This window comes from Panthera uncia, chromosome D2 (assembly GCF_023721935.1).
Source record: "Panthera uncia isolate 11264 chromosome D2, Puncia_PCG_1.0, whole genome shotgun sequence".
Taxonomy (NCBI): Eukaryota; Metazoa; Chordata; class Mammalia; order Carnivora; family Felidae; genus Panthera; species Panthera uncia.
The window spans coordinates 51347072-51364656 of record NC_064818.1 but is presented as its reverse complement, the minus strand read 5'-3'; the positions used below and the strand labels follow the sequence as shown (position 1 = coordinate 51364656).

The window sequence follows — 17585 nt, the reverse complement described above, 5'->3', positions numbered from 1 at the left end:
AAAAAAAAAAAATAAAAAAAAAAAAAAAAAAAAGTCCGGCTGAACAAAGTAGCTTTTGTCTCTGACCCCTTCTTGCTTTGTAGCTGTGGGTGCTTACAGCTAAGTTAGTGTGTAAAGTAAATCATCTGGGCAAGAAATTTCTACAAGTTCTAAAGGACTTAGAACTTTGTTCATCATATTTTTAGTACCACTAAATAGTAATACTCATTTTTCTTGGGGTTTTTTTTTGGTGGCAGTTTTGGCTTTAAGGTGTTTATTTTGGCAAGTATTAGATTTTCTGTCTTAAGGAAAGGTTCAATTAATCTGGAAAAAAGTCACTTCAACTATATTTCCTTTTCAACACTAAGGGACGCTCTTTACAACAAACAAAATATAGAACTTACCTTGATCATTTTATCAAATAATCTCTCCTTCAAAATGTTCCCATCTCGCATACAGTGTATTAAAGGAAGAAAAGTAGCAAATATATCCTTTATTTTCCTGCATGCGTACTGTGGCTCAGTAACAATAGCCCTGATGATTCACTAAGGAATCCGACAACTGTTAGGATTTGAACTCCACATGAGCTGGTGTTTTAATTTCCCACTTAAATCTTTTCATTCTTCAGGAGCAATCTTGTGTTACCGTTTCATGCTTCTTAAAAACAAGTTATTCTGTATGACTGACTGACTGGTTTACTGCAGCTAAGCAGCGTTAATCCTCTGGTAATTATCACCCTTCATAAAATCCTCCAAATGTTTTTTGTTTTGTTTTAAAGGGAAGTACAGCAAATTACTCTTGAAAATCTATTTTTCATCATTTTTGTATCATTTGCATTTTAATATTTAAATTTCATCTATCTATTGAAAGACTCATCTATTTGCTATCGCAGCTCTCTTAATGAGACAGCTCTAGGAATCTATAAAGGAATGCAATGGTGGTCCACATAATTCAGTGTTAAACTGTGTGCTGTAGAACACTGCTTTGCAAGACAGTAAGAGATTTTCATTTGTGAAAAGTATTCAGTACTCAAACAAGTTTGGGGGCAAAAGGGGAAACACCTTTACTCTAAGACTTCTCAAAGCCTTTAATGTGCTAATGAAATCATGAATTCACAGAGAGGGACAAAATATGTCGGATTTCCGAAATTTATTTGACCTTAATCTATTTTCTTCTTGACTCATTGTTCCAAACAATACTAGTTTAATAAATGCTCCTTTATTTAATTCTGCTTTATATTCAGTCATTGCTGATCACTTAATTAAGGTGTATATTACCTTTGTCTAAATTCCTATAATTCTCCTGGCCAAAATATTTCTTTATCCATAAAAGAATAAGCAATTGGTTTTGGAGTGATGACAACATTTCTTAGAAATAACTTATATTACTATTTGAGTATCCATAATGATGACTGAGATAAATCAAGAAATGTCTGTTACAGTTTTACTTGACAAAGCACAGAAATGTATCATGTATTTTTACAAATACTCTCCTCAAAAAACAACTGAAATAGAAAAATAAAATTTACTGCTTTTCAAGTATAAGTTTATATAGAATATCAACTTACATAGAATATCTCAATTCCTAATAAAGGTGTTTCTGTACCCCCCAAAATGCTTTTGAGTATAGCTAAAAAATGTGCATTCACTTATTCAACATGTACTGATTGTTCACTATGTGCCAAGAATAGCGTTTAGGCAATGGATGTGCAGCAGTGAACAAAAAAGGCATGATTCTTGTCCTTGTGGGCTTATAATTCAGCTTTTTCTTTTACATTGCCTGCACTGTTATGAATACTTACTCTAGAATTGTTTTGTTTTAAAAAATACCTTTGATGTGGTAAGACTATAGTTAGGCTGGTATTAAAAAACCTCAAACCTACAACTAATTTGCTCATGAGGAATGGCATGAACCATGAAATATAAGCATATAGTTAACTGGAAGGCAATAGAAACCATTTTACTTGTACATTAGAAGCACATATCATTTATATCTCACAGTCTTGTATTTTACAATTACTTTACATTAAAATGCTAGGAGATTCAGTTCTTTTCAAAAATTGGTGCTGGGTCAATTGGATAGCCATATGGAACAAAATGAATCTTGAGCCTCCACTCCATACCATGCTCAAAAATCAATTCCAGATGGACTATAAACCTAAATGTGAATGGTAAAACAATAAAACTTTTGGAAGAAAAAATAGAAACATATCTTTATAATTTCAGGGACAGGCAAGACTTCCTAAACAGGACATTAATAAGCACTAACCATAAAGGGGAAAATGGACTTCATTAAAAGTATGAACTTCTTTTCATCAAAAGGCACCAATAAGAGTAAACAGACAAATCACAGAGCAGAAGACATTTGCAATACATATATTTGACAGAGGACTCATATTCAGAATAGACAAAGAACTTCTACAAATAAGTAAGAAATGGACAATCCAATAGGAAAAAAAAAAAGCCCCCCCCCCCAAAAAAAAAAAATCCCTGCACAGGTTATTTACAAAAGAGGATATTCAGATGAACAGTAATAGGGGTGCCTGGGTGACTCTTGATTTCAGCTCAGGTCATGATCTCATGGTTTGTGAGTTTGAGCCCCGCATCAGGCTCTGCGCCGGTGGCACAGAGCCTGCCTGTAATTCTGTCTCCCCCTCTCTCTGTCCCTCCCCTACTTGCTCTCTCTCTCAAAATAAATGAAAATAAATTTAAAAAACCCAAATGAACAATAATATATGAAAAGGGATTCAATTTTATAAGTCAAATTTAAAAAAATGCAGATTAAAACCACAATGTAAAACTACTGTATACCCACTGGAATGGCTATAAAGGAAGAGGCAGATAATACCAAATGACGACAAGGATGTAGAGTAGTAAGAATTCTTCTACACTGCTGGCTGAAGTATAAACTAGTACTCTTGTTTAGGAAAACTGCTTCACAGTATCTATTGTAACTGATCATATGCATATCCCCTGACATAGCAATTCCACTCCCAGGTAAACACCTTAATAGAAATTTGCCTGTATGTTTACCCAAAAACATGCAAACAAATGTTCATGTTAGTACAATTTGTAACAATAAAACTGCAATCTATCAATAGTAGAATGTATAAATTATGGTATGTTTTGTATGATGACAGACTGTACAGCAAAGGGAATGAAGGAACCATAACTACATGTAACAACATGGATAAATTTCACGAACATATTGAGCAAAAGAAGGCAGAACCTTCTAAAAAATTAATACTACATGATTTCATGTATACAAAGTTCAAAATCAGGCTGAATTGATCTGTGGTGTCAGAGGTCATGAGGGGGTTACTCTTTGAGAGGGAGAACGGTAATGGCTGAAAGAACAGTAAGGGGAAGGGTCTCTTGAGGCACTTACTGCTCAAGTTTTCTTTCTTGATCTGGACGTTACCGAGATTATTTCAATTTGTGAAAATCAGCAACAGTACACTCAAGAATTGCCTGAATGTATGTTATACTTCAATAAAGCATATATTTGAAAAGTGTTATGAGATGCAAATATATTTTGTGTAATTCAGATTCTTCAGAGGAATGATTACTCCTTTTTCCCCTAGTTTGCCTAAAATCAAATACTTGAAAACCAGATATAATCCTAGATGGGGAAAGGAATATTATAAGGTCACTTATGACACAGAACTGTCATAGGAAGAAAACAATGGTAATTCCTGACTCATACCCAGGCTAACAGGAAATACATATTTGATTTTTCCTTTAAGGCTTTAGACTACATATTCCCAGATTTTTAAAAGGCTCATCCTATGACAAGGTATCTGGTCCCTCACTAGAGCTGGAATTTTCTCTGTATCTCTGCAATGTGTGTCTAAATCACTATGCAAAACTCAAGGCACCATCTTAACAGCCCCAAAGCACGGTAGTCTAACCCAAATATGACACTTAACTAATGCAGTCTAAGAATTCCTAGCACGCTGTTGGTTCATTTGAGATTAACTAAAACTACCAGACCTTTTTCATATTATAAGTCAGATTTTCTACATCTTGTATTTTTAAAAATTTAATTTGAAAATATTAAATACAGGGGGCACCTGGTTGGCTCAGTCAATAGAGCATGTAACTGGTTTTTTTAATATTTATTTATTTTGAGAGAGAGAGAGCAAGCAAGCACGAGTGGGAGAGGGGCAGAGAGAAAGAAAGAGAGAGAATCCCAAGCAGGCTCTGCGCTATCAGTGCAGAGCCCAACACAGGGCTTGAACTCACCAGCCATGAAATCATGACCTGAGTCCAAATCAAGAGTCGGACACTTAACCGACTGAGCCACCCAGGCGCCCCAGAAGAGCAAGCGACTCTTGATCCCAGAATCATGAATTTGAGCCCCATGCTGGGTGTAGAGATTACTCTAAAAAAAAAAAGTGAAAAACAGTATTTAATATTTTCCTTGCTAAATTTAACTTTGTTCACTTTCACTTATCACTCAAGCCTACTAAGAACACTTTGATTCTGTCTTCTATCATCTTAGGTACTCGGAGCTTTGTGTCATCTATACATATAATTCGTATTTCTTCTATGTATTTATTATCTGGGTTATTATTTTAAAAATATATTGATTCCAAACCGTCAAAGATAGACATCTAGAGGGTGCTTAAAGAAGCATTTCCCAAAGTATGTTTCATGTAATACAACCAAAACTGAGTAAGGGAGATGTTGTGTGATGAGTTTGGGAAATGCGGGTTACCACAGAATTTCTCAGTCCTTACAATTCTAACGCACATGGTAAGTGTTTGAGAGGGAATTAGAGTATAAAATGTTTCTGAAACTTAGCTGACCTGGAAATGCCTTTAAAGAAATTTTTTCTCATCTTGAGAAATCAGTGTTCCCTGGAAAGACACTTTGAGAAATAAATACTGCCCAAGGGTAGTAATGATCCAAAGCCAACTTCTTTAGGCAAAAGACCGTTTTATTTTTATTTACTTATTATTATTTTTTTAAGTAGGCCCTATCCCCAATGTGGGGCTTGAACTCATAACCCTGAGATCACAAGTCACATGCTCTACTGACTAGGCCAGCCAGGTGCCCCAAGAGATCGTTTTATTAGCTTCAAATCCACCTAATTGCATTACCATCCAACCTACCTAAACTTCTTAATATTGTCTAAAAGTTTATCAAGACATTTGTTGAATGCAGCAATGATATCTTACAGTCTAATTTATCAGAAAGTGAAACAGGATCAGGTAAAGAGGCTTTAGTATTAAGATTAGTAAGCCATGGATGCTCAGTCTACTGTGAGAGTTGGGTTCAGTAAGAAGCTATACAGATGAGATTTAGATTTTGAAGTTTCCCACAAAATCGGCTACATTTTAAAAGTTTTGGTGATTAAAAACTAATCTTTAGTTACCTGAAAAATTCACTTACATGGGACACTTCCTTTTCTAATGATATTTAGTGAAATATTTCTGTGTATTAAGAATGAGTTATAGGGGTACCTGGCTGGCTCAGTTGGAGAAGTACACAACTCTTGATCTTGGGGTTGTGAGTTCAAGCCACATGTTGGATTACTTAAAAAAATTAGTTATAAAAAATGATCACTGAATTCTGTATACCATCTAGAGAGTATTATAATAAAAAAAGCTGGAATTCTTTAAGGCTTTCATACATTGTAAAAAATTTTACAATTCATTTGAAATCCATTTGAAAGATTATTTAACAAAATAGACGGTCTTTATAGAAAATAGACACGTGTAAGTTTCCAAAGTTCTTCGTTCAGTGAATTAATTTCAGAACTGGGGGTAGGAGGATGATAGGATCTACTTACAAAAAAAGTTTACACATACATATTATATTAAAACAGCACATCTAAAATTGACTGAGACAGTACCTTCATATAATGCAGTCCCAGTACCACTAGTCCTCTGCATCGTCTATGGGGTAGAAGACCTTAAGATGTTGTTGAGATAACTGGCTTCCATTAGCAAGCATGTGATTGGCAGGATGATAAAGTCTTTTCACTCACAGGTCAGCTATTTCCTTTTCTTTAAAAGAGGGCAATTCTGATGATCCATCTTTTAGCTACAGTCTCTCATTGAGTCCCAATTCTCCTGCCTTCAGCTTTGATATGGTTCTAACTTTCCTCTTGTATCAGCTCATACTTGTCATCAACTCCTCTATTCAGAACAGCAAATATCAGGAGTTTGACCTCAGGGCAAAGTCCGGGTGGGCAGGTAAAATTTGACCACTGGACCTACTTCCTAATCTTTCATACCCAGCAATTCATGAAGCAGTATCAAATTCAAACTAAAAAACAGAAGCATGACCCCTTATAAGTACTATGAAAAGGGCTCTTTTGCCTTTCTAAGTATACTTGAAAAGAACTGTCAGCCACCCTATTAAGACAGAAATGGATCACAGACTAGAAAAAAAGAAGGAAAGGTGCAGAAACCCAACTGAAATGTAAATAAAAGTGTTAGCACCCTCTTTATGTTTGGTAATATAGTACTTCATATAACAGGTATTAAAATAATATTCCATGAAATGTCTTTATGAAGTCAGGAACATTAAAACATTATTGAAACTTTAAGACATCTTTATTTAAATAACACTGACATCGGATACAAAAACTTCTATCACCTCATATGAAACATCAAAGACTAATTTTATTTTCAGTCAATTCCTATACTTGGCATTTCACCACTTAACTGTTTACAGATTAATTTGAAAAACAAATGTATATGAAAAATAACTATCTTTGTCAAGTTATTAAATCCAAGCTTCTAATACCGTAAAATTCAAGTATGTCTCAGTGGTCTGGCAGCTAAAGACAAAAATTAATAGCATCTTGTTTCAGGATACAAAAGTACAAAAATAAAGCATGATTAATTTTTAACATTAATAATCACGGAAAATTATTTTAGCCTCCTTTTAAAAACTAGGATAATACATTAAAAATGAGCTCATTAAAATTTATCCACTAGTAACTTCCACTGCATACTAAGTATCATACTTTTTTAAAGTTTATTTATTTATTTTGAGAGAGAGAGGGGGGAAGGGGCAGAGAGGGAGAGAACCCCAAGCAGGCTCCATGCTGCCAGCGCAGAGTCAGAAGTCAGGCTCGATCCCACAAGCCAGGGGATCATGACCTGAGCTGAAATCAAGAGTCAGATGCTTAACTGACAGAGCCACCCAGGTGCCTCTAAATATCATACTTTAGAACTGTGGTTTTTTAGTTGTTTTTTTTTTTAATATTTATTTATTGAGAGAGAGAGAGAGAGAGAGAGAGAGAGAGAGAGAGAGAACAAGTGGAGGGGCAGAGAGAAAGGGAGAGAGGGAATCCCAAGCAGGCTCCACACTGTCAGCGCAGAGTGCAGAACTCACGAACCATGAGATCATGACCTGAGCTGAAATCAAGAGTCGGACGCTTAACTGACAGAGCCACCCAGGCACACCAAAACTGTGTTTTATATTAAATAGTTATTTCTATATAAATCTTTAACAGCTTTACATGTGTCATAATAGATTTCAGAATTCTAAATATTTCCGATAGATTTTTTTTATTCACTTAAAAGTTTCTTAAAAAGTTACACTAATGAGGAAGAGTCAACCAGGACTTAATGTCTGTAAGTGCACCTACATGAAAAGTAAATTCAACCCAAAAGACTTGAGATTTTTATTAATATTTCTAAGTATGCCTTAATAGTAATTCCATGAGGGAATGCTTTACATAGGGTTGTAAAAAGGCCTTCTTTGGTGTCTTTGAAGGAAGAAAGTACCTGGGATCAGAGTTTTAATCTGCACTGAGCCAACCACCTATCTGAACAAATCAAAGAACAGAATTTTTACCCATAGTTTCAAAAACTATGTGGTCCTATTCACAACTCTTCAATGAGATTACCAACTAGTTAACACCATACAAATTCATACAAAACTGAGAAAGTATCACATAATAAATTTCAAATTTTCTGGGAACAGATTATTCGTATATCATGGGAGATATCCTCAAATTACATACTCGTTAGCTTGGAGAACATATTCATGTCCTTGTAACAGGGAAACTTAACCCCAGTACATGGCTGTAACCTAACTGAAAAATGAACATACAACCAAGCCTATTTCCAGCTTGCTAAAGGACTCCATTTTTTGTATCAGATCATCTTATTCAGGGCAATAAGACTGCGACAGAATTCCTAAAAGAAATAGACCTACCTTCAACAGAAAGAATACCTTCTAGTAAACTAGAATAAAAGTTCAGAGTCTACCTTCTTCATTTTCTACTATCTTCTCCAACTTAGTAAGGCTAACCATTTACAGATCTAGGTCATCCATAACATTGTTCCTGGTGTGGCATAACACATGAGTATTGACTGCAGACAGAAATAAATATTAACATATATGTTCAGTGCTTTACAGATAAAATTGGGAGACAGGAATAATTTTTTCAGTTTCCTTCAAAACCTAACTTGAAGATATACCATTTATATCTACATGACTCACTGTCCTATAAGTATTCCTAAGCAGTTTGTAGGTGTTTTGTTTCTCTAAAAGAGTTTTAAGCTCCACAAGAACTAAACTCTCCCTTATATTATTTTTGTGTCTATTTCAACCACATCACCTCTCTCCAAATAATCAGTACATAGTAATACATCTTTATAGAACACTGGTATGGAATTAAAGCAAAAACACCTCTATTCTCAAACATTTACTGAAATCACAATTCTTTAACTGCTGAAATTGGTCCTGCTCTAAACATCACTGTTGGTAGAGTCTATTTATATCAATGGTGGGGCCCCATCCCAGTCATCTCCATCCCCAAAGGGGCTGGGACCATTAATAAACATTAATCACAGTGTTGTTGTTGTTTTTTAAGATTTTATTTTTAAGTAATCGCTATACCCAGTGTGGAGCTTGAACTCAGAACCCCTGGATCAATAATCACACGGCCAGCTAGGTACCTCCACAGTGGCTTTGTTTTAATTCCATCTCCATTTGGTTCTTCTTGTCAAGGGCAGCAGTCACTCCTGTTGTCAATTTTGTATCCCTGAGCCCTCTACCTTGGATCCACCCCCCCTCCATACTCCTGTGCCTCTCAGCTCTATTAAACTCCTTAAGCTTAAGATTAAGAAAAAAAAAAGGAGGAGGGGGGAAAGAGGAAGAAAGAAATAATAAGAAAAAATATGGGAGACATGGATAAAGGGTAATAGGAACTAAATAAAATGACAAGTGTAGAAATGTCAAAGAGTAGTAAAATGATTAGAAGAGATTAAAAATGATTAGGAGATACTATACTGGGGCACCTGGGTGGCTCAGTGGTTTAAGCATCTGACTCTTGATTTCGGTTCAGGTCACGAGCTCACAGTTTGGGAGTTTGAGCCCCACATTGGGCTCCATGCTGATGGTGCACAGCCTGCTTGGGATTCTCTCTCCCTCCCTCTCTGCTCCACCCCTGCTCTCTCTCTCTCTAAATAAACTTTGAAAAATTATCATATTTCTTACTCAGAGTTACATGACCAGAAAAGAATTATGTTAATGTATAATTACCTTTTTAAAAGTAGTTTTATCCTTTTTTCTGGAGGCATACAGATAATTTACTGAAAAAAACATTCTTGGGGCACGTGGGTGGTTCAGTCAGTTAAGCATCTGACTCTTGATTTCGGCTCAGGTTATGATCTCATGGGTTCAGGAGATCGAGCCCCACGTCTGGTTCTGCACTGACAGCTTGGAGCCTGCTTGGGATTCTCTCTTTCCCTCTCTCTCTGTTTGTGCATGCGCACGTGTGCGTGCTCTCTCTTTCTCAAAATAAATAAACATTTTAAAAAAGCATTCTTTATCACTGGCAAAATATTAAGCAAGGGGCTCCTTTCTACATTGTAATAATTTACATTTGACTTGGGTCCCGACACTAATTATATCACCAATTTTCATATAGGACCATGAAATCATTAAGAAATAACTCAAACTTCAGGGGTGCCTGGGTGGCTCAGTCAGTTGAGCATCTGACTCTTGACAGCAGCTCAGGCTGTGATCAAGATCATGCTGAGTGTGGAGCCTGCTTGGGATTCTCTTTCTCCCCCTCCCTCTACATCTTCCCTGCCTCACACACATGCACTTTCCCTCTCTCAAAATAAATATATAAACATTAAAAAAAAAACAAAGAACTCAAATTTCAAGTGTCATTACACCAAAGTATAAAGTTATTTAGTCATGTGCTTAGAAGGTAATGACCAAGTTAGATATTCACCAATGAGAATGCTCCATGAGGTTGAGACACCAAATAGAAATAGAAGTTCAGAGAGAAGGGCCAAACTCATAGTTATCAAAGAAGCAATTTTTCAAAGAAAGGTTGTTTCAAGGCAAAAGAGCAAGCATTCCTGTAGCATTAGAAAAAAAAAAAGACAACAGTTGATGGCAATAAGTGAGAACTACATTATTACATCTTACTTGTCTGAGGTCAATGAATGCTAGCTGCAGGGTATCCCCCTGGAATCCTGGCACGGGCTCAGAGCTGGCAAACACTATTTAAAAAAAAAGAATAAAAACAAATTGTGAAATATACAAGGATTTAGCCACTAAATTAATTTCTACTCATTACAAATGTATTATAATATTTACACATAATCATTTCAAATGAAGGCTATTTATGGCCTTCAATTTCCACTACTAAGAATGCTCTCCACACCCATTACCACAAATATTTTAATAATTTTAAACTTCTAATCTACCGTTTAATCACTGTAATCCTTAATTACAATAAATTTAGAATGGTTATCCCAGAAAAAGTTCAAGAGTAGTAATATACTTCAATCAAGAAAATTTTTCTGACTCTATTTAGCCTTAGGTGAATGATTATAGAAGCATTTTGAAACTATACCAATTCCATGGCTGTCAACATATTTCAAAAATTCTCCTTTGTTACAGAACATGCTTATAAAAATCCTACCTCTAGCTAAAAGCAATAATGGGCAGACACATAAAAAGTCAGCTTTATATGCAGACAACAGGTAAAGTGTTCTAAGTAGCAAAATGACGATGATGCAGGAATGTCTGTTCATGTCTAATAATTTTTTTCCATAGAAGGAATCTCATCTCTTTAAAAACTAAAAAATACTCTAAAACTGAAAAATACTTCAAAAATTTTTTTCAACAATTTTTTTACTTGAAAATTTTTAATACTAGTAACATAGCTTGTTTAGTTACATTGAAGACAATTCCAGTATTAGTTATTTTGAAGACAAAAGACTTTTATCTCACAAAAAAGACCTTCTCACTTTACATGAAAGCTTCTCTGATAAAAGAATGCCAGCAAGCATTCTCTTTCCTCATTAATATCTGAGTTTTCCTAAAAAACATTACAGATTTTTCATTTATGAATTTATGTAAGTCAGTATTTTAGAAGCCATTTAAATTTTCAACCTATATATATAGTTCTTGGAATAACAAAAATAATTCTAAGTTCAGTGCATTATATGTGAAATATAGTTTAGAAAGGCTCAGAATCATGTATTTGAATTTAAATACATGAAAGCTTAGCATAGCTTAATTTATCTGGCGCTTTTAGGGAATGAAAATGTCAAAATAAGTTTTTGTTGCTGCCCTTGTTTAAAGATAGTGTTAATTTTGCTTTAAGCATTAAAACTTTTTAATCTTAAGTATTTTTTGATGGAATTTTAAACTGTAACATAATACTTCCTTTGGTTTTAAACTTTTTTTTTGAGTATTCTAAATATTATTCAAACATTTCTTAATTCTCTGGATTACTGTTAAGAACATTTTTTATTCTGTACAGTACAATACATTCCCAGGGCTGCCGCAGTATTAAGGTCCTTTATTTATTTATTTATTTATTTATTTATTTATTTATTTAAATAGCTCAGAATGCTGTGCTGTTTGGGTTCTTGTATCTAGCCTTTATAATTTTTCTGCCTTCTCTCTTGCAGTTTTAACATCAATTCTTATTCCCTGCTCTCTCACTCATCTTATTAATATGCTACCTTTTATAGTCTTAAACTGGCTAGTCAGCTAATCAACTACTAGAATTGTGTCTAAAGAGCAAATACAGCCTGAGCAGGGGCCTCTCCCACAAGTAAGGTAAATGGGTTTTATATATGCCTTTGAGTATATGTACTTTTCTAGTAAGAGTAACCTTTTTGCTACTCAGAGGTGTATCATTTTTTCCCTTTATTTCTTGGTTCTCTGCTATGTACTTAACTACATATGTAGTTACGGCCATTAGATAGGTGACTCATTAGATAGATAGGTGACTCACTTTTCTCAGGCCCCCTATTTCCAGAAAACTACGATTTACTGAGCAAATCCAGCCACACTTCTCAATATTTAGTGTAATTCATTCACATCATTGCCTTTTCGTACAGCGAAGAGTAGCATACTTTCATACTGTAGCAACCCCATCACCCCCAACCATGTCCCCAGTAATTGAGTTGTCTTTCTCTAGTACCATCAGGTCTTAATTGAAAAATAACAAACAAAATTATAATAACCTATTAAAAGTAAAAGTATTTTTTTAATGTTTACTTATTTTGAGAGAGAGTGTGTGTGTGAGTCAGGAGAGAGGCAGAGAGAGAGAGAAGAGAGAATTCTAAGAAGGCTCTGCACGGACAGTGTGGGGCTTGATCTGAAGCACTGTGAGACCATGACCCGAGCCAAAATCAAGAGTCAGACACTTAATTGACTGAGCCACCCAGGTGCCCCAAAAGTACTTTTTAATTTAAAGAGTAAAAAGTAGTTTTCTTAAGACCACCCAGTATATTGTTGGCTGTTTTGACCACAATCTCAGGCTACTGTTTCCAAGTAACAGTTCACTATGAATCCCTAATGGTTTCCCACCAAGGCTGTAAATGTTAGCTCAGCTTCTACCATTTCCACGTATACATACCCATACACAGAAAATAAATACTTCCTTTAACACAAGGAAACTTACTTTATATATCAGGCATAAAAATAAACTCAATTTCAATTATTATCTAATTCTCCCAGATTTCTCTCCCAGATTAAGATTAATATCTTAATCTACCAGAATTTTTCTGGACTGAAAATAATCTGCCATTTTCTTCTCTTTCAGAAGTTCCTATTTAAGGCACTGTAGTTTAAGCCCCATTACTTGGCATCAAACCAAAGAGCTTAGTGTCAAAATTATAATAGTACCATACATTTAAATAGCACCTCACAGTTTACAAAGCACTTTCTCACACACCACCTACTTTGATCATCACAATAACTTATTTTAGTAAATAGGACATGCAGATGATGGATCATAAAATCTTGCAGCTAGAAGAGAAACTCCCTTTGAAATACTTTCACTAGTCTCCTGAAGGCTTTTAAAAGCCACTCAGTACTTCATTTCATAGATTAAAAAATTAAACATGTCGTGACATTCCCAGGATCACATAGCTAATTCAGATCTCCTAGCATTCAATCCATTGATCCAGAATCTGATCAAATATTTAGCCTCTATCTTTTATCCTATCTCTCACAAGAACCTAACTAATATGGAAGTGCCACTTACTAATTTATAGCTCTCAGGCTTCTTCTCAAATGTGTTCTAGGGATAGAAGACAATTTAGCAATCTGATAGTCATCTGGTACCGAGGACCATTTGTAATTATATGCTATTCAATTTGTTCAATGGCTTCATATTTTTTTCTTCTTTAAAACTCAAATTCACTCAGTCCTGTTGTCTCTACCTTCTGAAACATCTTGAGTCTGAATCTGACTCTACCTTAGTCCAAGCTATCTTCTTGCTTGGATGTTAACACACACTCCTTTCTGATCTCTCTGCTTCTTCTGTGCCACTCTTCCATCCACTACTCCCTGTGTGATTTATGTAAGATATAAATGTGATTGGTGCCACTTCATAGTTTAACATTTTTTTCAATGGTTCCCCATCACCTTCACAATAAAGCAAGACAAAAAAGGTCCTTTATAATCTGGCCTGTGCCTATTTCTTTAGCCTCATCTCTTACCACTTCCCTAGGAGCACCTTAAACTCTTTCTATACCAAACTACCTGCACTTCCTTGCATATGCCACAGTCCCTTTCCATAGTTTCTGTTATCCTTCTGCCTGGAGCAGCCTTTCTCCCCTTTTTTTCCATCAGATAACTCTTACTTATCCTTCCATTCAATCATCACCTTCAGTGAAAAACTTCCATTATCTTACAAGCTGGGTGAGTCTCTTCTTGTTCTCACTGCAACTTCCTGTGCACAGGCTAACCACACCACCCATTTTGCTATCTTTTAATTGTTTGCCTTTCTCCTCTTCTTTTCCATCAGATAACTCTTACTTATCCTTCCATTCAATCATCTTCATTACCCCACAGGCTGGGTTAGCCTCTCTACACCACCTATTTTGCTATCTTATAATTGTTTATCTGTCTGGGTCTTCCCACCTGACCAGGAACTCCCTAGGGTAGAGAATCCCTATCACCTAGCACGATGTCTGACATGTAATGAGTAGTCAATAGAAGTTTCTTAAATGAATGAAGGAAAACTGAACAAATGAACAAATAAATTCTAAAGGGATGCTATCCAGTCTTGGTAATTGATATATTATGTAGCTTGTTGTTTAGCTCATGAATGGCGCTGTCCAATAGAATGTTATTCAATAATGGAAATGTTATGTATCTGCACTTAACTGAATTTTTAGTTAATTTAAGTTTAATAGCCACATATGGCTAATGGACTGTAGAGCTAAAACATTCTGTGTTTATATACTACATTTATTTCAAAATAATTGAGGATGGCTCAAAAACATTAGGGGTATTGTTTTTACTAATTAAAACTAAATTGTTGAGTTCTTCCACTAAACAAGAAACTTGTGAGACGCAGAGATCATTTCTTTTACTTTTATATAATCCATGTCTGGTGTATCGGAAATATCCAGTAAATGTGTTGAATGAATGAATGAAAATAAAAATAATTCATTTCTCTGCCGACTCCATAAAACGGTCATCCCCCAACACTTGCAGTGCAGCTCTTCCTGCCCATGGGTCCTGTCCCTGTGCTTTAATAAAATCACCTTTTTGCAGCAAAAAAAAAAAAAAAAAAAAAATTCATTTCTATTAATATTGCCTATTGGTCCTAATAATTTTATTTTTTTTTAATTTTAAAAAATGTTTATTTATTTTTGAGAGAGAGACAGAACGTGAGCAAGGGAAGAGCAGAGAGGGAGGGAAACACAGAATCCAAAGCAGGCTCCAGGCTCTGAGCTGTCAGCACAGAGCCCGACATGGGGCTTGAACTCACAAAGGCGAATTTATGACCTGAAGTTGGACACTTAACCGACTGAGCCACCCAGGTGCCCCAATGGTCCCAATAATTTTAGAGATAGATTTCAACCTCTGAAGTTTTAAAGCATTGAATATTAATTTTTGGAATCCCTTTAAGTATTATCTTCAGATTCCTTCTTGGCTCATCCAGATCCTCATTTTGTATATGATTTGTCATATTTTGGGGTTTCTAGGTTTTCCCTCCAGTCATCTTTTCACTATTTCTATTTAATAATCCTACTTTCCTATTATGATATCTGTGTCTGTGTCACTTAGCCATGCCATGAGGCTAAAAAACACGAATTGGGAGTGCCTGTATGGTTCAGTCCAGTTAAGCATCAGACTCAATTTTAGTTCAGGTCATGAGCTCATGGTTCATGAGTTCAAGCCTTGCATCAGGCTCTGTGCTGACAGCAGGGAGCCTGCTTGGGATTCTCTTTCTCTCCCTTTGTCTCTGCCCCTCCTCTGCTTGTGCTATCTTTCTCTCTTTCAAAATGAATTAAAAACCAACCAACCAACAAACAAACACGCATTGATCCTGGTCTTCCAATAAAATTTAAACATAGTTTCCAGGAAAAAAAAAAGTTTCTGGGCTTTCTAAAGTTTTGTTTTTTGTTTTTGTTTTTTTAGGGGGGTCAGAAAAAGGCAGCAGAAAGAGTGAGAGAATCTCAAGCAGGCTCCATGGTCAGCATGAATCCTGACATGGGGCTCACTTCCACAACTGTGAGACTATGACCTGGGCTGAGATCAAGAGTCTGAGGCTTAACTGAGCCACCCAGATGCCCCAAAAGATTTTGTTTTTAAGTAATACCTTCACCCAACGTGGGTGGGGCTTGAACTTACATCCCCAAGACCAAGACTCTCATGCTCCACTGACTGAGCCAGCGAGGCACCCCTAAAGTATTTTTTTTAATGTTTACTATTTATTTTTGAGAGGGGGGAAGGGGTAGAGAGGAAGACAGAGGATCCTAAATGGAATCTGTGCTGACAGCAGACAGCCCGACAAGAGGCTCTAATTCATGAACCATGAGATAATGACCTGAGCCAAAGTTGGACACTTAACTGACTAGGCCACCCAGGAGCCCTAATCTTTTTTTTTTTCCTTAAATAAAGCTAGTATAAAACTTGGGGGGTTTTCCCCTCTTTTTTTAAACATTTATCTATTTTGAGAGAGAGAGAGAGAGAGAGAGAGAGAGAGCGCGCACATGTGGAACAGCACAGAGATGGGAGGGGCAAAGAGAGAGGGAGAGAGAATCCTAACCAGGCTCTGCCTTATCAGCACAGAGCCCCACACAGAGCTCAATCCCATAAGCTGGGAGATCATAACCTGAGCTGAAATCAAGAGTCAGACACCTAACTACTAAGCCACACAGGCACCCCTGGGGTTTTTTTCTCTTAAATGTCCAATTTGACCATTTATTTTTTGAAAGCAAAATACCTTCATGATATACTCATTTCCTCTTATTTTATGCTAGAATATGGAACTTCATAATAATAAATGATCCAAAGTTTTAAAATACCCTAAAAGAAAGACTAGAAAGGGAGATGTCTGATCTTACTGGGAAGGTCATTTAAAATAACAGAGTAAACCTCTGCTATATCAACCTAACCAGGAAGAGGACAAGTCTGAATTAATTTAGAAGAAAACTGAAAGCAAAAAATAATACATGCTATGTAAACTGTGATTATAATGACCAAAAAATGTCTTCCAAATTACCCATCTCTTAAGTTTTAAGATACTAAAGAATATTTGTAGATAAAAACACAAGTTATTTGTATATATAACAAAGCAATTTGCCTTCAGGATCTAAATAAAGACGTGCAGGATTTGGTATGGGAGTACAAAGACTGCTAGGATGTCAGACTGTAAGTATATATCCTGGCATGGAAGTACAAAACCTTCCCTGAAATTAAATACAGAGGAAATAAGTCCTTAAACAATCTTGTCCTAGGCAGACAGCTATTTTTACTGTGGGGTAGGGAATGTGCATTATTTGGACAACATCTACACAGGACATGTAGAATTGTCAGGGGGGGGGGGGGGAAGGGAAAGAAAGGGTCAAAAGAGAAAAAAGCCAAAAAAAATAAAAAAAAAATTGAAAGAGGGGGGGGGGGGGGGGGGGGAAGGGAAAGAAAGAGTCATAAGAGCAAAAAGACCAAAAGAATTGACAAATGATTGAAAGAGAGGGTGAGGAGGTGAGGCTAGTCTGAAGACTGCCTGTGGATGGCAAAGCAGGGGCATATAAAATGGAATAATTTTGTAACTAAATAAAATGACTGAAAATAGTCTGCATATTGAAGAGATTCCTTATGATTCTGTTTCTTGCTAGAGCTGAAGATTTAAAGTAGCTA

The 17585-nt window shown here is 35.9% G+C and overlaps 1 protein-coding gene across 7 annotated transcripts in view; it reads right to left on the bottom strand.

Moving 5' to 3' along the window:
- EXOC6 (exocyst complex component 6) overlaps positions 1-17585 on the bottom strand; it is a 302754-nt gene that overhangs the window by 29192 nt on the left and 255977 nt on the right. For all 7 annotated transcript variants that reach the window (XM_049646393.1, XM_049646388.1, XM_049646391.1 and 4 more), the window contains one exon: positions 10392-10465. In XM_049646393.1, coding sequence (XP_049502350.1) covers positions 10392-10465 — 74 coding nt within the window. The remainder of the gene's footprint in view (positions 1-10391; positions 10466-17585) is intronic.